Below are 23,500 nucleotides of genomic sequence, written 5' to 3'. Positions count from 1 at the left end.
ATCAGCTTACTAAACTTTTCAACAATGACTTAACAACCACCTGATATATAACGATAATCACTAAAAAGTTCATTAATTTCATACTTAATGATTTTAGTATTGGACAGAAAGACCCTACTGAATGGGAAAGAATATTTACCCAATACCCATCCGATAAGGGATTCCAGGATATACAAGACACTTGTAGAATTGCATAAGGAAAAAACCTCCAATCCCATCAAAAACTGGGGATAAGAAATGAACAGAAGTTTTCTCAAAAAAGAAAAAAAATGGTCCAAAGGCACATGAAAAAATGTTCCACGTCCCTAGTCTTCAGGGAAATGCAAATCAAAACAACAATGAGATATCATCTCACACTACAGAGACTGGCACACATTCAAAAGAACAAAAGCAACCAGTACTGGCATAGATGTGGAGAAAAAAAGATGCTCCTTCACTGTAGGTGGGAATGCCGATTGGTCCAGACTTTCTGGAAAATAATATGGACAGTCCTTTAAAAATTAGAAATTGAGCTTCCATATGACCCCACAATCTGGGGATATATCCCGAGGATGCAAAAGAGCACAGTAGAAATGACAGCTGTACTTATATATTCATTGCAACAGTGTTCACAATAGCCAAAATTTGGAAACAACCCAAGTGCCCTAGAACAGATGACTGGTTAAAGAAACTTTGGTAATCTACACAATGGAATACCATGCAGCTGTTAGGAAAGATGAAGTTATGAAATTTGCTTATAAATGGATCAACATGGAGAGTATCATGCTACGTGAAATGAGTCAGAAAGAGAGGGACAGACATAGAGGGACTGCACTCATTTGTGGAGTATAGAATAACATCACATGAGGCTGACACCCTAGGGCAGTAGATACAAGGGCCACAAGGATTGCCCCATAGCTGGAAGCCTGCTTCATGAGCAGAAGGGAGAAGGCAGCTGGAATAGAGAAGGGATCACTAAGGAAATGATGGCTGGAGGAACCAGTTGGGATGGAAGATGCATGCCGAAAGTAGATAATGGACCAAACATGATGACATTTCAGTATCTGTGTTGCAAGCTATAATGCCCAAAAGTAGAGAGGGGAATATGGGGAATATTGTCTGCCATAGAGGCAGGGGAGAGGGTGGGAAACGGGGTGTATACCTGGAATATTGGTGGTGAGGAATATGCACTAGTGGAGACATGGGTGTTTGATCATTGTGATATTGTAACCCAAGCATGAAAGCTTGTAACTGTCTCATGGTGATTCAATAAAATTAAAAAAAAGATTTTAGTATTGAAGCTTTGTTATCTACTGAATTTCAGCTTTAAAATTGTATCAACAGTTGTGACATTTTTCTACATTTAAATGAAAATAAATACATTTTTAAAAAGAATAAGCTCTGGTTTCATATTCTATTTGTATACTTTTTTTACTACATTTATGACTCAATTTTATTCTCTAGCTGAGTGGTAAATGTTAACTTTTACTTTCTAGTTATTCAAAGCATTCTTACTTCAACTTTAAACTATTATACACATGTTAAATTAGTCATTGAATGGTATTATGAATACAGTTTTCCCATCAAAGTATTAAAGTAAGTAAACAATTAGTTGATTGATTTATCTTTGGTATTTGGTGCAAACTTTGTAATTTAATAAACTATCAAAGAGATACTTGACTTATTTTGAGATGGAATTTAAATCAAATAGTCCAAACATAATTATAAGGATACAATTATTTTTATCTATATTGATATTAAACCTAATAGTAAACAAGGAAAAACCTGCATAATACTGAAAACTCAAGGCATATTCCAAATCCTGTTGAAAGTTTCCCACAACTCTTTATTGTATAAGATAATAATACACAGCATCTTCCAAGTACTTTACATTTTTAAAGTTTCACTATGCATCAGACAGGCAGCATAATCATGAAGTGAGTGTTAATTTTTATTAATCAACTTTTACAACTTATTTTTATGGAAGCCCAATTTAAAAAGTATCTAAAATGAGTTCTTTGATAGATTGTTACATGGATTCTTTTGCACTGATTCTACTCCTCATTTATGTCCCAGATGAACTTCAATGGTATGTCTTTCATCTTCCTTTGGAATATCATGTCAAATCTTTCACTTTGCGCCACAGTGAAATGGTTTTTCCAATCACCAATGGTACCTAATGTGATAAGTACATGTTATTTCCTAGTTGAGAAAGTAGATCTTTCAAGGCAAAAATTTCCCCAACACCATTTACAATCCTTTCGAAGAAAAGATAATAATTATTAATTGTCAACTAGGCTTAAGAATTCATTTTTCCTTATATAAATATGGCAAATTATTTATCTCCTAAATTTCATCAACTACCATCATCCAATTATAACCTTGCTTTAGAGAAAAACATATGTAAAGTGAATAACATTTTAAAATATATTTTAATAAATTACAGGCAATATACTTCTTACCAAACTATAATTGATACTTAACATAATTGCAACACACACATACAATTAAGTATGTCTTAAATTTTTATAAATAAATCAGAATTTTTAAAACTATAATCAGAGCAAAGATATTTATGCAACAAAGTTATATTTAAAAATGATTCCCAAAGCTTCCATTCCTACAATTTTACTGGAAAATGGAATTTATAACGGATTGGGTTAATGGGAATTCATAGCAGATTCAGTTAATATTTGCTGCTTCCAGTGATCATTAAATTTGATTAATGAACATCACTTTATTCAACATAAAAACTTCCAAATTTCCTCTCCTGTACAAAATCTGATATCTATGTGTATTTTTAATATGTTTATTGCATTTGAAGTAACACAACCTTTATAGTGTTAATGTTTATGTTATGCAATGTAACAGCCCCATCAAAATATAAAAGACTCTTTTCCACTCTTCTTATGTCACCTTAAATATTAAGTATTAAATGACAGAGATTTAAAATAAAAATTCTAAACCAAATTTTGAAATAAAACTGAAATGTAACTTTAAAAGTACTGTTAAACTAGTAAAGAGAAATAAAGAAAAAATAATGGAATCTCTCTTGCTCACATATATCCAAATAATTTAGGAAAGACTTGCTAGCATATTTTAAAATTTATGCTCCTGTAGAAGAAAAAATAACTGAAAACTAAGCTTTATTGTTAAGTTTAGTTACTGATTTCTTTTTCTACAAAAAACTGTTCAGATTAACAGGATATTTAGGCATTAGACATTAGACATTTTCAGATGAGATCTTTGATTTTCTTTAAAAGCCTAATTTGTTATATTTTGAGGGTTATGTAGGAATTATAACCCTCAAAATTATAAATGTAATTTATAATTAAAATAAATATAATTAAATTATATGTAACCTAATAACTAGGATTCAAGGAAACACCAAAACCTATGCTTCTTTAAAACACTGAATATTACCTTTTCGTAAAAAATGGCCATCACTTTTTGTCCCAACTTCATTTTTGAGTATACTATTATAATTTGCTCGTGAATCAGATTTCATATTCTTAAATGTAGCTTGTCTCACAACAGCATCCACATCATCTTCACTGAGTTCTTTCCCAAGAAAGTCGCAGAGATTTTGCACAGCACTTTTGAGATCCTGAAAGAGTTTTGAGTTGGAAAATCTATTCAGTTTATAAGGAATGCATGATTTACAGATTAGTATCTCTGTGACATTTTAGAAGACAAAAACTGTTCTTATTCAAAACCTAAAGTGTAAAACCGATCTATTCTATCCTAGTTTTATCTAGAAAGTCAAGTGTTTTCATTGTCAGTTTGTTAGAACTTCTAGTTCTTTAATTTTATGAAAACAGCTTTTTTATTCACTGATCCATTCGTTCAACCAATACTTTTAGAATGTGTTATGTTTGAGATGGTGCACAACCTGATGAGAAATGTAAATATATGCTACCTCTATTTACTGAGCTTAAAATTTAATAAGAAAAAACTAAAATAGTTATAGGTCTTTCTTTATTTTAAAAGGATGATATTCCAACAAATTCATACAAATTAAAAATATCTCAAGTTAAAGATGACTTTATACACTAGAGTATATTTTAATATAATTTACTTGAACACAAACATACTCAAATTATTTATTTTAGTTTACAATTAAGAAAAATGATCAAATGCACTTTCTTCTATAATACAATATTGAATATATTATAATTTATTAGCAATTACACTGAAATATATTTTTACCAAACATAATTCCACAACTCCAAGGATTATTTCTACAAAATTGATATTGTTTTGGTACCATTGTAAACTTAAAAGGTCCTCATGCTGTCCAGAGAGAAGGGACAGTGATAAAATATTTGCCTTGCATGTGCCAACCAGGACTCAGCTCCCAGTAATATATATGGTCCTTATAGTGTTGCCCAAAATTATCCCTGAGCATAGTCAGGAATAAGCCCTGAGCTCAGCCAGTAGCGGCACAAAAATTGAAAAGAAAAACGGAGTTATTCTAGGGACCACCTTTAATAATAGTATGTATCCAAGAAAGAAAAGCTCAGAACATTTTAAAAATATTTGACATTAGCCTTGCAGCAACTTTTTCAAAAAATTGAAGAAGAATTAATTCCAAAATCCTTCTATTAGCTAGCTTTAGCTTGATACCCAATTTTGAGACACTGCATGCTAAGGGCTGGTAGGAAACTACAGGTTCTTACTTTTGTGTCAGAATACCTCATACAAGTCCTTGCAACAAAAACAGGAACGAGATTCTGTCTTGAATTCCTGTTTAAATAACTCTAACAGTAATGGCAATAGAACAACAGAGGCATTAACAGCGATGTTTTACTGTACAATGTGAATCAATGCTTAGATCTCCAGGAATCTAAATATCCATGTTTACACCCAGAAAACCCTAAAAACACTGGAGCAAATATAATAACAATGATAATAATAATTCTGCAATTTCAGCAGACAGAGACAGAACTCTAGGCAAGACTTGAGTTTACCAAAATTGTTGAGTTAGGTTGATGAGGGCCTCAAATCAACACTCTTTGTGTTGGCCATGACTAGAAAAGAAGTTTAATCAACTGAAAGAATTGATTCAGAAAGAATCTATACAAATGATATTGAAGGAACCTTAAGTATAATAGTGAGTCACAACAATCAAATTCTGAATGCTGAGACATGTCAGTGAACTTGAAGATAAAATACAAGACATCAAAAATAATAAAGTCTCAAAAAAAAGAGAAGTAAAGGACTAGAAAAGAGGGTAAGAGGAATAATCTCCAAATTATAGTAATATCAAAGGAGATGAAAAGAGAGAGGGAAATAATGACCGGATGAAGACATAAATATCTCAGTACTTCTCCATTTTAATAAAAATGTTAATTTCTGAAGATAAAGACTGACTGCTCTTAGCATCAAAAGAAAAGAAAAATCCTCAAATACAAAAGAAATTCCAAGAGTTGCAACAGATTTTCAAATAAACCCATGCAAGCAAGGAAAGAATGAAATGACAGATTCAAAATGCTGAAATAAACGAATTATCACCTATACTTCACTGCCCTGCAAAGCTGTAATTTAGATTTAGGGAGGAATAGAAGCAGTCTCAGACAAACAAGAGTTCATGATATTTGCTATAACTAAACCAACCCTTCAAAAATTACTGAGACATTTCACCAACACTACCATGTAAGCTCATCTACCAGGTCCTTATTCCAGAGAGTCATAAATAACTCTTGAAAGAAATAAACTAGCTGCAATAATATCTTGGATATCAGATTCCCAACTGAGACCTCTGAGACAATCTCAAGTAGGCAGAAAGCAGTTTCTGCTCTACCAAAGCCCCAAGAGCAACACTTACACCCCAACAACCTCCACCTTGCTTCTAGCCAGAAGACCCAGTTAAATATTCTGGATTTTCTGGAGACATCTCCTAACTCTGCAACACTAACATCCAATTGTATGGGATTGTATGGGTTTGTAACAGAGAAGCCAACTAATCTCAATTAACAAAAACATTAATGCAAGAAAACTTAACTTGAAGAAACATGTTAGTAAACCCTCAGACAGGGACATTATGTCCCCATGGTGAGACACAAAAAAATTCATAAATTTTCTTTTCCTGACTATTTTTAAAAAATCATTCCATAAGTCGTTTAGTGGTAAGAAATAATATAAAATAAACTACTGGGGATGTACCTCAGGGGCAGGCTAGACGGGTGATTGGGAAAATGGAGATAATGATAGAAGGAAGGTGACAGTAGTGGTGGCATTAGTGCTGGAATACTGAATGCCTGTAACAAATCATCATGAATAATTTTGTAAACCATGGTGTCTAAATAAAGGTGAACAGGGAATTACTGAAAAAGTGCCAAGAAAAAGAAAATAGCCTAATGCAAAAAGAACACAATCACATTGGGAAAAGGCAACACAGCTCTTCATACCAATAATTTCTCTGAAGTCAATGGACTGAATTTCCCTTAATTAACAGGCATAGAGTGGCCAGGATGGATCAGAAAATAAGACCCAAACTCTGCTGTTTACAGGAAATTCACTTGAATTTCCAAGATAAACTCAGGGTGAAATGTTAGAAACAATACAGAAGCTAAGGGTGCATGTTGGGGGTGTTGGGAAAGAAGACTCGAACAGCTCTAATCAGATCAACTAGCTTTTTTGCAAAAGGAGAAGAAATAGGAATAATCACTGTATTCTGGTAAGCAACCAGTAGAGAACTCTAGGCCCTGATGCCCAAAGTGCATATATCAACATATATGCATTGAATGATTGGGTAGCAAAGTTTATAAAGACACTATTAACAGAATGTAATAAAAACATCAATAAAGACACAGTCACAGTGGAAGACTTCAACACTCCACTTTCACCATTGGATAAATCAACAAGATGGCATATCACTAAGGATAAAAAGCCCTAAATGAGGGATCTGGAAGACCTGGGACTTTTGACAGCAACAGACTTGTATTCCCTCAAAAATCTGAGTACACAGTCTTTTCTAGTGTCCATAGAGCATTCTTCAGGATATATCACCTACTTGGACATAAAAAAATACATAAAATCACAAAAATAGAAATTTTATCAAGCATCTTCTCAGATAACACTATACTATACTATAAAGATGGAAATTAAACAGCAAAGGAGAAGATAGGGGAAAGTTCCAATACTTTAAATCTGAACAGAATGTTGCTGAATAACAACGGAGTATAGAGGAAATCAAGAAGAAATAAAAAATTTTCTTGAAACTATTTAGAATTAAGAAACAAACTACCAGAATCTATGAAACATATCAAAGGTAGTATTAAAAAGGAAATTTAGCTGGAGATTTCTCCAGATCCCATACCAGGCCAACAACACCAGGGTGCCAGATGGGGAAGGTACAGCTTGCACGCCTTCCCCAGAGGCAGCCCCGGCAACACTGAGCCTCTATTAATACGGCTCCAGTATGCAGGACTGGGACATCTCCAAACCTTTTCTGATATACAAAATATATGCTCAGTAATGGCTCTGCGTGTCCATTATCCCAGAGTCACAGAAACCAATCTCAGAATGCAGCGGCTGCTCGCAGATATACTCCTGCACTCAGAACTAAGCTACGGCCCTGTGCAGCCCAGAGAGGGGAAGGGTTTCTGTCCCTTGGCCTTTTCCCCGCTGGACAGCATGGTGACCGCCACTGTTCAGAACCAATTGGACAGAGAGGTAGGAGTTTGCAGTGATGGGACGGAATGCATGGGGAATCTTGCGATGGGGGAGGCAGAACCGACCCAGCGTCCTGCCCAAATGAGACCCTGAGCAGTCGCCCATGTCGTCCTCCTCTCCTGAACAACCTTGATCACAGCGCAACAGAAATCAATCTCAGAATGCAGCGGTTGCTGGCATAAATACCTCTGGACTTAATACCAGAATTCCAAATCTGGTGGCCGCTTTCATGACTGTGCAACATTATATGCTTTTTGTTACCAACAATAAAAAACATACAATGGAATGATGCCATTCCGACAGGTCTGACTATTGGGGGAAAATACTCCAAATAATGGTAGTGAGTTTTGTTTCAAAAATTGAATGTAATAAAAGTAAGGAAAGAATAAAGTGAAAATCATCTGCCACACAGGCAGAGGGGGAGTGGGAGAGGGGGTATGCTGGGGTTATTGTTGGGGGAACATGTGCACTGGTGAAGGGATGGGTGTTTGATCATTGTATGACTGAGACTCAATCCTAAAAGCCCTGTAACTGTTCTCACGGTGACTCAATTAAAATAAATAAATAAATAATAAAAAGTTTTAAAAAGGAAATTTATAGAAATACAGGCCTGTATTAGGAAAGAAAAAAATAGTTGTCAGTGTCTTAAATACTCATCTTAAAGACCTAGAAAAGGAACAATAGATGAGTCCCAAAATTAGCCCAATAAATATCAATAAAAATGAGAGATAGTATAAGTAATATAGACATCAAGAAAACAATATAAAGGTTCAACGAAACAAAGATCTGGTTCTTTGAAAGTATAAGGAAGACACACAAACCCAATTCTTTCTAGAGTCACAAGGTGGAGTGGGGGGAATAAATAGGAAAATAAATAAATTGGTTCACAGATGAAAGGGGAGAAATTACAATAGATTTCTCAGAAATACAAAAGATCATAAGAGTTCAGTTCTTATAGAAAACATTCCGAGGATTCCTCAAAAATTTAAGACTAGAGCTCTCATAAGACCCACAGATCCAAGTGTGTGGTATTACCCACAAGACGCTAAAACATTCGTTTCAAAAGACATAGAGACGCCAGTACTCATTGTGGTGCTTAGCATAACAGCTCTCCATGTGCCTGGTAATTTTTGAAGGATAATAATGTTGTGGCATACATATACATAGAGTACATTAGCCACCAGAAGTGATGAAATCATGCAATTTTCTGCAACATAGATGAAACTGCAGGTTCTTATATTAAGTGAAATAAGTCAGAAAGATAAAGGTCAATCCCTGGATGTTCTCCCTTATCTGAACTCTATAGAATAATATGCCTAGGGAATGATATAATACAAAGGTCAGAGAAACACTAGTTCTAGACTATTTGTTACCAAAGCCAAAATTGCCAAGGAAAGAAACAAGTAGAGGGGGAAACAAGAAGAGGTGGTCTGGAGGGACAAAGTGTGTGTGTGTGTGTGTGTATACATATATACATATATATACATATATGCACACATACACATGCACACTATATATGTATATATACATCATGTAGTTTACTCTACTTTATTGGACATTACTATAAGCATGGTACCCAACTACAACAATGAAACTTTGATTTGTTGCTTTCAAGGAGTGAGACTGCGAGTGAGATGTAATCTGGAGTAAGTGCTAATGGGATGGGGAAACGGGTGGTGGAGTGGAGGTGAGAACATTGTGTGCCTAAGACCCATGTTAATAACTATGTAAACCACAGAGTATAAATAAAAGAAAAATACAAATAATCAGGACTCTAGCGATAGCACAGTGGGTAGGGAGTTTGCCTTGCACGTGGCCGACCCGGGTTTGATTTTTCCATCCCTGTCAGAGCCCGGCAAGCTACCAAGAGTATCCCGCCCACAAGGCAGAGCCTGGCAGCTCCCCATGGCATATTCAATATGCCAGAAACCGTAACAAGAAGTCTCACAATGGAGACATTACTGGTGCCCACTCATGCAAATCGATGAAAAAGGGGATTACGGTGCTACAGTGCATTTTTTAAAAATAAAACAAGATTTTATTCACAGTACACAATCTCCTCTGGCTAATGCACCATATCCTGGTGACTTTTTGCCCTTTTGCTCCAGAATGCCCTCACTCTTATGTAAGTTTATTAAACTGCTGCCCTAGAAATGTAAGCCTGCAATTTTACTCTGCCTACATAAAAATGAATCACAAAATATAACTATGTAGTGAGAAGAAAATCCTTATGAAGACCAATAATTTACGGCTGAGCAGGAAATTAGTACATATAAAAGGCTATTAGAAGTGACTATAACAGAGAAAAAGTAGGTCATTGATACAAAGGTAAGAAAGGTTTCAAAGCAACATATTAAGAATGCTTCTCTTACCTTCTTCATTTCCTCATATGACACAAACATAATATTAAATTTATGTCTGTGTTCATACCAGCCTTTGACGTGATCAAACCAAATGCTTCCTACAACTGTGAGGAAATAAGTAGCAAGGTAAGTGTGTTGCTCTTTTTTTTTTAAGCAGAAGCCTTTCTAAAGAAAGCTCCACCTCTTGACAACTGTGCTCCCTTTTAAAATGAAGTTTGGGGAAAGAATAATATGACTTAACTAAAATCTATTTTTTGTTTACTACTCTTTCTGTGAAAAACCAGTGAAAAAGAGTAAGCCAAAAGATAAAGCTTTAAGACTTCCTTTAGATTAAGCAGGATCCCTTTATTACTTCTTTCACATTCAAACAACTCATAAATTTTGCTTTTGTTTATTTTTAAATCTGTGATAAACAACTTCAGTTATCAATAATGAAACAGAACATGAATATAATCTTCTAAATGAGTGACATCCTAGTTCTATATTCCACAAGACTTGTGCACCATTCTGCTCTCTGTAGTAGAGTGAACATACCACACTGCCACATGATTCCTGATCAGGACGATGACAGGCTACAAAAGGTACAATAATTCTATACATAGCTATGCACAAACTTATGCTTCTAACGTGCCTCTAACTAGTTAGGATGGCAAGATCCCAGGAAGTTCTCTTATAATCCAATCAAAATACTGCTTCAGCAGCACATGATTTTGCAACATCGAAAATCTCCATCATCAGATAATGATAAAAAGTCATGACGTGGCAGGTTAAATTACCCGGATGTAGTAACATATGCATTCCACCTATCATTTACCTTTCTCCATCTTCCAAAATATTTTCCTAGAATTTACAAATTTGACAAAAACTAAATAAATTCAGTTACCTTTTCCATCTAGAAAATTTTGCATGAAAGCATCCATATTTTCATATCCACTTAATACAACCACCAAATTTGAAAAATGAAAATATGAGGTAATAACATCCTTGGGGTTTCTGTAGACGTAAACAATCTGTAGGAGGAAGAATGAAATAATTTTATTAATTCTTGACTTATACAAAGTTTCTTAAACACCTAAATAACACATCATGACATGAATGCATAATCATTTATTTCGTTTAATCATGGTAATTAATATTGTCATTAGTTTGTACTATTTTAAAGATAAAATCAAGTAGATATTCACATATCACTTCATATGTACAAGAACATAGGACAAATATCAAAAAGTTAAATTATTTATATGAATTTTATTAACATAGAAAATTAGTCACCTGGTAAATTTTCCCACCATGGAAATTAAGTGAGATTTAATATGTAAAGTTTCATTGAAATATAGTGACGAAAGCAAAAACTAATTAAAAAATACAAGGGGATGAAGAGGTAATATAAATAGTATAGAGATTAGCATGAGTGCCTTTCCTATGTCCAACCTGGGTTCAATCTCTGTTACCCAATATGTCTCCTGACGCCCTTCAGTAGTGATCCCTAAGCTCAGAGCCAGGAGGAAGCCCTGAGCACCACAGGATGTGGCCCAAAAAGCAAAGAAACAAAAAAAGGATGGTTTAAAAATCATTATTTACTAAAATAAAATGCATACAAATAACCATACTATTAAAATTTACAAATGGATTAAGGATTTAAGTATGTAAGTAGAATTGATATTAAAGTTATTTTTCTTTTTTTTGGAGAAGTATTTCTCATTCAAGAAATATTTGTACTAAATTACAAATTTTTGTATTTGACTAAATTAACTTTAAATAGATGGTTCTAATGAAAAGAAATAAATGTAAGATAAACAACACATATGATCAGTAACAGATTAGTCTCCAGAATATGCACATAAAGCACATCAATAATACAAATATACAATAAATTGGATCAAAAAACACAAAAGCACTACTTAATAAGAAATAATTATGATCAACAAACATACAGAAATACTCTTAATCTTATTAGTCATTAGGGAAATGCAAATTCAATCATATAGTTAGTTGAAAATTAAAATACAAGAAGGAAAAATTTAAATGTCCTAGGAAAAATGACTAGGAAAAAATTTATACAACCCTTGTTTCATGAAAAACTGGTACAAATTCTTTGTTTTAAAGATATGTATACTTTGTGGCTTTGCAATTTTATTCTTGGGTCATATATTAAATTGGTAGGACTGTAGCACTATTGTCCTGTTATTTATCAATTTGCTCAAGCGAACACCAGTAACGTCTCCATTGTGAGACTTGTTACTGTTTTTGGCATATTGAATACCCCATGGGGAGCTTGCCAAGCTCTGCTGTGAGGGGGGATACTCTTGGAAGCTTGTGGGGCTCTACAAGAGGGACAGCAGATTTAAACCAGGGTGCAAGGAATGCAGTACCCACTGCGCTATCACTCCAGCCCATTATATATATTACAATTTTAATTGGGTAAATTTATTTATAAGACAATGTTTTAAAATTATAATTTCATACCAATACCTATCATTAAATTGGTATCAAATTATAATTCTAAAACATTTTCTTATAATATATTTGCTCAATTAAAAGTATAATTATTATTGTAAAATTAATGAGCAAAATTTCAAAATTTTTTAGCAGTGTGCTAAAATAAGTATTACATTTAGTTAGGAGTCAATCTATAAGTAGAAAGTGATTAAATTATTAGTAAGTCTTATTGCATTCAAGATTACAGTGGGTGAAATGTTGGCTTTTATCATAGTTGCAAAAAAATGTCATTTCACATTAGTGTTTTTCTGGAAACAACAAAATGAAAAACAAAAGTAAACTTCATGTAAAAAAGAGTAGAGAAATTATCAGCATATTTGTTCCTAATATGTTCCTAAAGTCAATTGCAAACAAAGAATAATTCAGAATAAAAGGGTAAAAATACTGGAGTAAAGGCTAAATGAAGAATGTTTTTTATCACTGCTATTACATTTTTCTATAGATTTCAACTACAGAAATAGAAATCTTTGTTTAAATATTGAAAAATCAAAGGAAGAGACTATGGAAACTTATTATGTAATAGGGTAGATTTCAAAAACAGTAGCAAAAATTACCTAAATTATATGCTGATGCTCTTGCAAAATAGAATGAAACAATTATATTTTAGACATAATGCAGAATTATACAATTATAATTTTATTTAAAACACAAAGCTGTATATAATAAGCATGTATATATATAGAGAGAGATGGAGAAATTATATAACTATTATGGTGGGGAAAGTGTTTTCCAGTAAGACACAAAATCGAAAAAGTATGAAAATAAGATCAATAGACAGTGCTTCCAAACAACACAGTACAGACAGTTTAGAAATAAGAAGTCTACATAATCTCTAAACAAAAGACATACTGGCAAAATAGATGCATCACTGAAATGCTTCTAAAAACCATAAAGTGTGGGACCGGAGTGATAGCACAGCAGGTAGGGCATTTGCCTTGCACCTTGCTGACCCAGGTTCGATTCCCCAGCATCCCATATGGTCCCCCAAGCACCGCCAGGAGTAATTCCTGAGTGCAAAAGCCAGGAGTAATTCTTGAGCATCGCTGGGTGTGACCCAAAAAGCAAAGAAAATTAAAAATTAAGAAAAAAACCATAAAGTTAAAGACAAGCTAAAGAAAAATGGCACAAAAGCAAAAATAATATTTAAAAGTTTGGATATATATAAAAATTGCATTCTAATTTATTAAAATTAAAAGATACACAAATTATTGCTAATGACAATCATTGAAGAACATGTGAAGAAACAAATATTTTTAAATGTTGTTTGATAAACATAAATTTTTAGATTATGAAAACAGTAGATAGTACCTAAGAAGATCATATTAAAAATCTTTGGAAACTTTAAACTGAAAAGTCCTCTTTTAGGAAAATATTTCATTGGAAACAAATGTGAAAATATTTCAGTTACTACTTTTGCATAATTGTTGTCCAACAATACTCCTTAAATATTTTATCACCATATAAAATCGTACTAAAACATTTAAAATACGATTTTAAGGGCTTACATAAAAGAAAACTTGCTATGTGTTTTATGATTACAAAGCAAAAAAATCTGTGTGGTAGCATAATTTAATTACCTAAAATTTCACATTTCTTTTATTTATATTTGGGGTCTCCCAAGTGATTCTACAGGGGTTATATTTGGGGTCTCCCAAGTGATTCTACAGGAGCCAGAGGGTCCATTCCATAGATTATTAATCCACCGGGCACCAGTTTAATGCAGGGGCTTGAGCATACAACATTACTCTGCAATCAGGGACCTGGAGTGACCACTGCACAGTATTCCTTACGGAATCACATGGCACTGGGACTAAGGCAAGCACCTAACTGTTGTACCATCTCCGAGCCCCTCCTGAATAAAGCAATAATATAAACTTGTAATAATAATTTTTAAAAGATTTGGATGAGTGGAGATGGAGAAAGAGACTTGCAGGTATTTTTGTTTGTGCTAAAAGCTATTCTATGACATACTTTAGCTTTTTTGTTCTTGAGACCATTTGGTGCTAAATAATACGGCACATGAGAACAGAAAATTCGAGGGGATGGTTTCTTGGTGAAGTCCACCTTGCGTATGTTGTATTCTAGGAAGGGAGCTCTGTCAAGTGTTTCCGTATTTTCAACTTGTTTACGATGTTTCTCAAAATAAATCAAACTTAATATCTGCTGAGTCCAGATGGTACCTGAAAAACAAGGAATCATTTTCAACTCTGTGTTCATTTTAATTTTTATTTATTTAATTATTTTTTTTTGTGAAGCAACGAAGCTTTTACTGAAACTTATTAAGAAAGATGTGAGGTGAGAGAGAAGGAGAAGTACGTATTCAAGAATCCCAGAATGGAAATAAGCAAGCCAAGAAACAGACAAACAAGTGAAATATGTTCAAGGGAGAATATGGACTTGAAGAACAAGCTTTCAAGTTAATTTTTAATAATAAATGTCATTTTTAAATGCTATGCATCTCTAAAGTACTTGGAGCCTTTAATTTCTCTTATGCTCTTAGTAGCCTTGTGAATTTGCCTGTTTTTTACTATCTTACATTGAAACTGAAAAGAATAAATCAAGACTTCTTAGTTCCATTTTCCTCTCTGGAGAACCATGGTTGTTATATTTCCAGTACAGAGACTCATATTAAAACTTCTCAACTTCCTGTCTTTTTGCATTCTTCCTTTTATACGTCTATGTGTCTTCCTGTTTGTTTCTTTTATTATTTCCCTTTATTGAAGTTTAATGTTTCGAAAACAGGCAAATTGAGAGCTCAAGATCCCTTTCATATATTAATTTCTCTTATACAATAGCATACTGTTTCCCTACAAAGCTTAACACATGAATACATACATAAAATACCTGAGAAAAGGCACATTTGTTCATATTTATTACCAAACCAGAAGTAAGACTGATAACAGGTGGTTCCATACTTCAAACTTACCAGATTTGGGGTATGTAACTATGAAGACATCATCATCTCTAATTTCAAAATCCTCTAGATTCTCTAGGAAGTCAATATCAACCATGGATCGTTCAAAATTATAGCCTTTAAAGTGTAGTAAATGCTCATCATTGTCCATAATTATTCACCTACAAGTAAAAAGAGAGAAAATTATTTCATGTTCTTAGAATTGTATGATAATCTACTAGCACTTACTGAGTGGTAAAACTGTGGCAAGTTCCATTTAAATACCATATGTGTTTTAACTTGTTCACTATGAAATGCAGCATTATTCAAAATAACCAGAATCTGAAAACAGCACAAATTCCCAAGAACAAATGAGTAGTTGAAGAAACTATGGTACTTCTACCCAGTGGAATACTATGCAGTTTTTAGGGAAAATGGCTTACAAATGGATGACATAAAGTATCATGCTGAATGAAATGAGTCAAAAGAGACAGACAGACATAGAACGGTACTCCACAATGCTAAACATGACCCCTCAACCCATCAATTCTAGGCACTGGAAGCAAAGAGTAAAGAGAACCAGACAGATCACACAGTCTGAACATCACTGAAGAGTGCCTTTTGAGACTATGTTTTTTCTTTTATGTTTTGTCTCACAAGAGAAAGCTGTAGTGTTTTTAGAACAAGGCAAGAAGACATAGGGTACCAAGTAGATCCATGTGTTTCTCAGTAATGATATGTCATATATTTCATGCATTTCTGATGAGTATAGGAGAAAGAATTGTACAGAGAAAGTGACTATCATGTGTCTCTTTATCACTGATATTTGGACAGGTGAGGTGGTGGTGTGTGTGTTTTGGGGGTGGGGGGAGTGAGCTCCAAGTGGTGATCAGGAAGACTGAGTTTACAGCTGTATATTCTCAGCCAGCCAGTACACAGGACTGCACCATATGATGCCAGGGGAACCATGTGGTGCAGGATCCAAACTAGGTCAATAACATGCTAAGGCATCTACCCTAAACCAGACTACTACCTGCCAGCCCTCTTCTTATTCTTATGCTGAAATCCACAGGTGAGCAGAAAACAGAATATTGAGGTGAAAGAAAATGCATTCTACTGTATTCTGATGAGAAAGATTTTAATGGCAGTGTGTAAGTCTAACCTTTTATTACTCACTGTTTGCAGATCTGTTTGAAGCAAAATCCACTTCCGTTGCAATTTTAAGAACATAGGAATTGATGTATTGCAGAGATATAAATACTCAATGCAGAATTTTCTTAACCAATGAGAAGTGTTTAAAGCAGTCAGCAGGTAGCTCAGTTCGGATTAAATGTTGAGTAATACTTTGTGACATTCATAGAAGCTTACTGATTTACTTTTTCAAAGCAAAAAAGGAATCAAAAGTTGTTATGAAAAGGAACTATGGGTGAATGGTAGTCATGTTACTTAACTTTGGCCACTATGCAAGAAATTACAAACATACTTGAAAATTAAAACAACAACTTCCATGGGCATGACAGTTGGAAACTAAAATATTTTATACTTCTCTCAGTTTGCTTGTAGTTTTTACACTCAGAGGTCACTCAGGTTACCATATCTAATAACAGGGAGTGTACCCGGTAAAGAGCAGACAAGGCAAGCTCCTTTCTTTTTTTTTTTTAATTAATTTATTCTTTTATTGAATCACCATGTGGAAGGTTACAAAGCTTTCAGGTTTAAGTCTCAGTCATACAATGCTCAAACACCCATCCCTGCACCAGTGCACATTTTCCACCATAAAGAATCACAGTATACTTCCCCCTTCCCCCAACCTCCGCAAGGGCAAGCTCCTTTCCCATTATACTATCTCTCTGGCCTTCAACCAGAGTTATTATTGCAAGAGTTCTGCAATAATTGGCATTTTTCTCAGACCTGTCCTAATATGTCTATTGGACATTGCATTCATTCTTTTGTCATCTGCTGCACACATAATCTGCTCTTTGATAATTGTTCTTAGGTTTCTACTTAGCACACAATTTTATCCCAGGGTATATTTAATCCTTTAAATTCACAGTTCTTCTCTAGTATTAAAAGGAATTAGTCATATGGTAATTTAAAGCTTATAAGTTTTAAACCATATCTTGTTTCAGATAATATTTATGTATTAAGGTTTTAAATCTTTTTGGGGGTAAGTGACATAACCTGAAATGAATCAATCCATGGAAGTAGATTATTAAAATAAACAGTTTAGTTCATACTTTCTGATTTTAATGCACATTTTCATAAAAATGCTTAAGAGACCATTTGCATATCAGATAATTTCCCCATTCTCTCTGACTAGACCCCTTTGTAATAACACTACAGTGAAAAGGACAGTATACATCTGTTTCCTACAGTAGCATTACTTTCCTCATTTCTATAGCGAACAAAGATAAGTTCATCTAGTTACTGTGAATGTCACTAACTTTTTTTTGTTTCCATGTAATTTTCCAATGCTTAGAAATTTTCAGTTTTAAAAATTTTGAAATGCTGCCCTGTGTTTCTGTAGTTGTCTGCTTGTCTACTGGGAGCCACAGCCAGCCACTGAGTTGGAGCCACAACCAGCAGTGCGCAGGGAACCATATACAGTACCTGGAATCAACCCAATGTCAGCCATGAAGAAGATAGACACTTTAATCCCTGACATGTCTCCACCTCTGTACTGATCTGTTTAAAATATCTAAAGGTGAAATTGAAAAAAGAATTTGGAAAGCCCTTAGTAATTATGCTACAACAGCTTCCTGTTCCTCACTTCATATTAATTCACTATATATTTTTATTTTTCTTAAGAGCCTCAAGAAATAAGTAGCTGAGAACACTTACCACATAAAATCATGCCATATTATATTTTCTCCCCTTTCCTTCTGCTGGGAGAACTTAGTAGCATAAAGTCAGAGAAATGAGCATAAGTAAAGTCAAGAGCTTGTTGTCTAACATCATTCTCTAAGATTTGGAGTCAGGATAAATTGCTTACTATAGAGTAGGAAAAGAGGGAGGAAAGCAAAACTGATCATATAAAGTCTTATTATATTATAAAGTAAAAAAGTACTCAAAGGACACTGGAGATTTTTCAAAATGCTGCCAGTGACAGGTCGAATTTGTCGTGTCTAGCCAAGTCTGGAAGAATTTGAATATTGACAAATAATTATGACTTTCTTTGCTATGCAAATTTTTTTCTTTTAATTTGATGCAAAATGTTACCCTGCCAGTTTATTTGGCATTTGTTGTCTGATTAAAAAAAAAATTCACCAGATCTATATCAAGGAGCATGATACCTGTACTTTCCGCCATGAGTTTCACAGCTTCACACCTTACATTCAGTCTTTAATTTACTTTAAATCACTTTTTGTTTACTTGGTGTTCCCTTCTCTATCTGGGATAATTTTCCCCCAGCGTTTGAGGCCAGCTTCTAAGCTATGGAGCCAACCTTCTGGTATTATATACTACTATTCTTGGGTATTAGCCTCCCACTGTTGTTCTATATTCCACAGATGAGTGCAATCTTTCTATGTCTGTCCCTCTCTTTTGGGCTCATTTCACTTAGCATGATACTTCCCATGTTGATCTACTTATATGCAAAGTTCATGACTTCATCCTTTCTAACAGCTGCATAGTATTCCATTATATAGATGTACCAAAGTTTCTTTAACCAGTCATCTGTTCTCGGGCACTGGGGTTTTTTTCAGATTCTGGCTATTGTATTCTATTATATTCTGTCATGGGGGCAGGGGGAGAGTGGGAAAGAGGGATATACCAGGGATATTGGTGGTGGGGAATTTGCACTGGTGGAGGGATGGGTGTTTGATCATTGTGAGATTATAACCCAAATATGAAAGCTTGTAACTATCTCTCGGTGATTCAATAAAATTTTTTAAAAATTAAAAGATCACTTTTTGTTTGTGGTAACTAAGAGGTTCATGTTCACTCTTTCACATTTGTTTATCATGTTTTCCAGCAGCACTATGAAAGGGACTCTTTTACTCGTTTGTATATAACTAGCTAATATTTATAGCTTAATTGAACCATATTCATATGTTTACCTAAGATCTCTATTCTATTCCATTTTTTTACAGTGTCTGTTGTTTTGTTTTTAGTTTTTTTGTTTTGGGACCTCACCCAGTTGTGTTTAGAATTTACTCTAAGCTCTGTGCTTAGGGATCATTCCCGGTAAAGCTTGACAGTGTCATAGAACTGCCACAGATCAAACTCAGGGTTGGCTGTGACTCAGTGCCAAGGAAGTACTTTAACAATGGTACTATCTCACAAGCCTGGCTTCTGGAGAATTTTGTATAGACAGCGAGAACACTCACTGACATGAAATCTAAATGTCCTTTTTGTTTGTTTGGGGGCCATACCTGGCAGTATTCATGGCTTACTCCTGGTCCTACACTCATGGTGTACTGTACTACCACTCCAGCCCCCGATTCCTCTCTCTCTCTCTCTCTCTCTCTCTCTCTCTCTGTGTGTGTGTGTGTGTGTGTGTGTCTCTCTCTCTGATTCCCTCTCTTTCTCTGGCATTAATGCTAATCAGGGACATCATGTATAATTTCCTTTTTCAAAGCAACATCTTTGATTTTGGCATTAGGTATTTAGCTTCCTGAAAACTGTTTTAAGTGACTGCTCTTTCTTAAGTATTTTGAAAGATCTTGAGAAGTACAGCTAGTACTTCTTTAAAGGTTAGGTAGAGCTCATTAGAATACCTATCTGGACCTGATATATATCAAGGTATGAGCTGCCTGTATTTTCTCCCAGGAGTTTTAGAGCTTTACATCTTACATTCAGTGTTTAATTGACTTTAAGTTACTTTTTATTTGTGGTAACTAAATGGTTTACTTTCACTCTTTTTGGGAAGATTTTTTTAATTCCAACTTCCTTACCTAAATTTGTCATTTGGGTTTTCCTCCTCAACTTGATTCAATCTAAAGTTATTTATGTTTCGGGAATTTACCCATTTTCTCTAAGTACTTCAGCTTAGCATACAGTAGTTTATGAGGACTTATGACATTTTGAGTTTGTGACATATTTGTTACAATTTCTTCCCTTACATCCTGATCCATTTTTTTGTTTTGTTTTCTCCTTCTTGCCTTACAAGTCTAGCCAAAGGATTTGTCAATCTTGTTTATTCTTTTGAAGATCCAGTTTCTTCTTTCTTTGATGTTTTGTATTGTTTTCTTTTTTAAAAAATTTTAATCAACTTGATTTACAATACTGTTAATGATAGGGTACCGTGAATATAACATCCCAACTCCATACTCTCCACCAGAGTGACTGCTTTCCTCTACTGTTGTCTCTGCCCTCCCATCCCCAATCCCAACATCTCTCTGCCATAGTTAGCTCAGTTTTCTAGATCAATTTTCAGTTTCTATTGTCAGTGACAATTTATTATTGCCTTACTATGATTTTTTATATCCCACATATGAGAGAGATTATTTTATGTCCTATCTCTTCTAATGGCTGACTTTGCTCAACATGCTAACCTACAGTAATATCCATGTAGCAAAAACTTACATGATTTAAGCCCCGGCAACTGCTTCCACATCCCAAAGCCACTGCCATGCCTCCAGTCAGACTTTGCCACGTTAAGAATGAGCTGCACAGAGAACTTAATCTGTCGAAAACTTCAGGTACATGGGTCCAGGTGGCTGAAAACTTTAGACCTTCTCAGAGTCAGGATGAGTGACCTCCCCTACCTCCCCATACTTCTGGAAGAAGTGGTAATCAAACCCATGAACCACCACCACTGTCTTGTAAGCTCATCTACAAGCCCTATCCCAAAGACACATAAATATATCTTGAAGGACATCAACTACCTTTAAAAATGTCTCAGACACCATTCCCAGCTGAGACCTCTGGGACAATCTTGGAGTAGGTTGGACCAGCTCCCACACCTTAAAGCCACTATCTAGTTAGATATGTAATTCTAGCCAGACTGCCTGGTTAAAAATTCTGGATTTTCTGGAGAACATGACCACATGACATCTACAATATCTACAACACTGACTTCCCAGTAGTGGATGGATGTGATATTGTATAGGAACCAACCAACTCAACTAACAAAAACATTAACATAGAAGGTTAACTTGCAACAATAGCTTAATAAAACCTGAGACAAGGACTTAATTTCTCCATTGTTGAGATACAACATTTTTCAAAAATTTTCTTCTACAGAAACATTTTTATCATTTTATTAACCATTTAGTGGTAACAAGTCATTTAAAGTAAATTATTGTAAGCCTGCTATTGGGGTAGACTTGAGGAATGAATGCCTGTAACAAATCTTCATGAACAATTTTGTAAAGCACAATATTTAAATGAAGTGTGTGGGACAACTTCAAACTGTACTAAAAAGCAGTAATAATTAAAACAATGTGGAATTGGAATAAAGACAGATCTGTAGACCAATAGAATAGAGTTGAATATCCTTACACACAACCTCAAATATATGATCATTTAATTTTTGATAAGGAAACAAAAAATATGAACTGGAGCAAAAAATCCTCTTTAATAAGTCATGCTGGCAAAACTGGACAACTATGGGCAAACAAACAAACAAACAAAAAAACACATATGGGCTCAGACCTCTACCTAACACCAGGCACAAAAGTCAGATCCAAATGGATTAAATACCTCAACATCAGACCAGAATCCATGAGGTACATTGAAGAAAAGGTAGACAAAATCTTCCATGATATTGAAGCTATAGGTATCTTCAAAGATGAAAGGTATCTTCCAAGTAAGTGGAAGCAACAATAAGCAAATGGAACTACCTTAACCTAAAAAGTTCATGCATCTCAAAAGAAACAGTGACCACAATACAAAGAGCCTATGGAATGGGAAAGGATATTTACCTAATACCTTTCTGATAAGGGGTTAATATCAAAGATATACAAGGCACTGGTTGAATTGTACAAGAAAAAATCATCCAATACCATCAGACAATGGGCCAATGAAATGAACAGAAACTTTCTCAAAGAAAAAATTTGAATGGCCAAAAGCACATGAAAAAATGCTCACATCACTAATCATCAGGAAGGTGCAGATCAGAACAGCAATGAGATATCATCTCACACCACAGAGACTGGCGTACATTTCAAAGAGCAAAAACAACTATTGTTGGCATAGATATGGGGAATAAAGGACTCTCCTTCATTGTTGGTGGGAACGCCAACTGGTCCAGCCTTTTTGAAAAACTATATGAATGTTTCTCATAAAACTAGAAATTGAGCTCCCATTTGTCCTAGCTATACCAGGTATATTCTTGGAATATACCTTGAGAGCCCAAAAACATACAGCAGAAACATCATCTGTACTCCTATGTTCATTGTAGCACTATTCACCATAGCCAGAATCTGAAAACAACTTGAGTTCCCAAGAACAGACAAATGGATGAAGGGAGAATGCTGGTAACGACATATCCATTCTGAGTAGATCTCTTTGAGTAGTTGTGGATAACCTTTTCCATTGCCCTTCTGGAAGATGTGATAGATCCATCAGGACATCAGAGAGCAGTTTTAGGTCTGGGCCGCGGTTTTTTATTGGGGCAGTTTTTTGAAAAATGTCCAGGCTTTTGACAGCCAAAGCACAACTTGTTCTGGCTGTTCGCTGGTTGAATGGCAAGTTGTTTGAAAGCAGCCCCTATAGCAAGCCCTATTTTTTGGGTGGTGGGATCAACATCAGAGCATAGCCTGATGTATTCTGAAAGAGTCTTCCCACGCTTATGGGGGCAAAGTGCGGCCTGGCAGGTGGAGTTAGCATTCTCATAGGCCAGGTGGTGGATCAGCTCATTATCTGTCTCTTCGCTTCCCATAAGTTTTTCAGCTGCCTCCGTGAGGCGCCCTATGAAATCACTATAGGGCTCATTAGCTCCCTGATGAACCTTAGCTAGGGATGTTACGACTGACCCTTTAGAGGGAAGCCTCCTCCAGGCCCGGAGGGCAGCCGTTTGTATCTGGGCAAGTAGCCCTGGGGGAAATTGAGCCTGCACCTCATTAGAATCGAATGGTGCTTGGCCCTGAAGTTTAGCAAAGACCCAGGATGAGGAAGAGCCTCCTGCCGCAACATTGCTGCGTGC

At 35.0% G+C, this 23,500-nt stretch overlaps 1 protein-coding gene across 4 annotated transcripts; it reads right to left on the bottom strand.

Moving 5' to 3' along the window:
* Positions 1-1,813: 1,813 nt before the first annotated feature.
* Positions 1,814-20,979, bottom strand: LOC101538378 (amine sulfotransferase-like). Of its 4 annotated transcripts, none has more exons than XM_055136527.1 (7): positions 20,938-20,979; positions 15,445-15,593; positions 14,490-14,698; positions 10,903-11,029; positions 10,029-10,123; positions 3,403-3,586; positions 1,814-2,155 (listed from the first exon to the last, which is right to left on the bottom strand). In XM_055136527.1, exons 2-7 carry the CDS (start codon positions 15,581-15,583, stop codon positions 2,034-2,036), a joined length of 876 nt encoding a protein of 291 aa, XP_054992502.1. In that variant the 5' UTR covers positions 15,584-15,593; positions 20,938-20,979; the 3' UTR covers positions 1,814-2,033. The 4 variants fall into 4 exon arrangements, with proteins under 4 accessions (XP_054992502.1, XP_054992501.1, XP_054992500.1 ...); XM_055136526.1 differs by lacking the exon at positions 20,938-20,979 and adding an exon at positions 16,588-16,660; XM_055136525.1 differs by lacking the exon at positions 20,938-20,979 and adding an exon at positions 16,574-16,623.
* Positions 20,980-23,500: the final 2,521 nt, after the last annotated feature.

Source organism: Sorex araneus, chromosome 4, assembly GCF_027595985.1.
Source record: "Sorex araneus isolate mSorAra2 chromosome 4, mSorAra2.pri, whole genome shotgun sequence".
NCBI classification, from domain to species: domain Eukaryota; kingdom Metazoa; phylum Chordata; class Mammalia; order Eulipotyphla; family Soricidae; genus Sorex; species Sorex araneus.
Note: the sequence above shows the minus strand (reverse complement) of the source record. Positions and strands in the feature narration are given on the sequence as shown.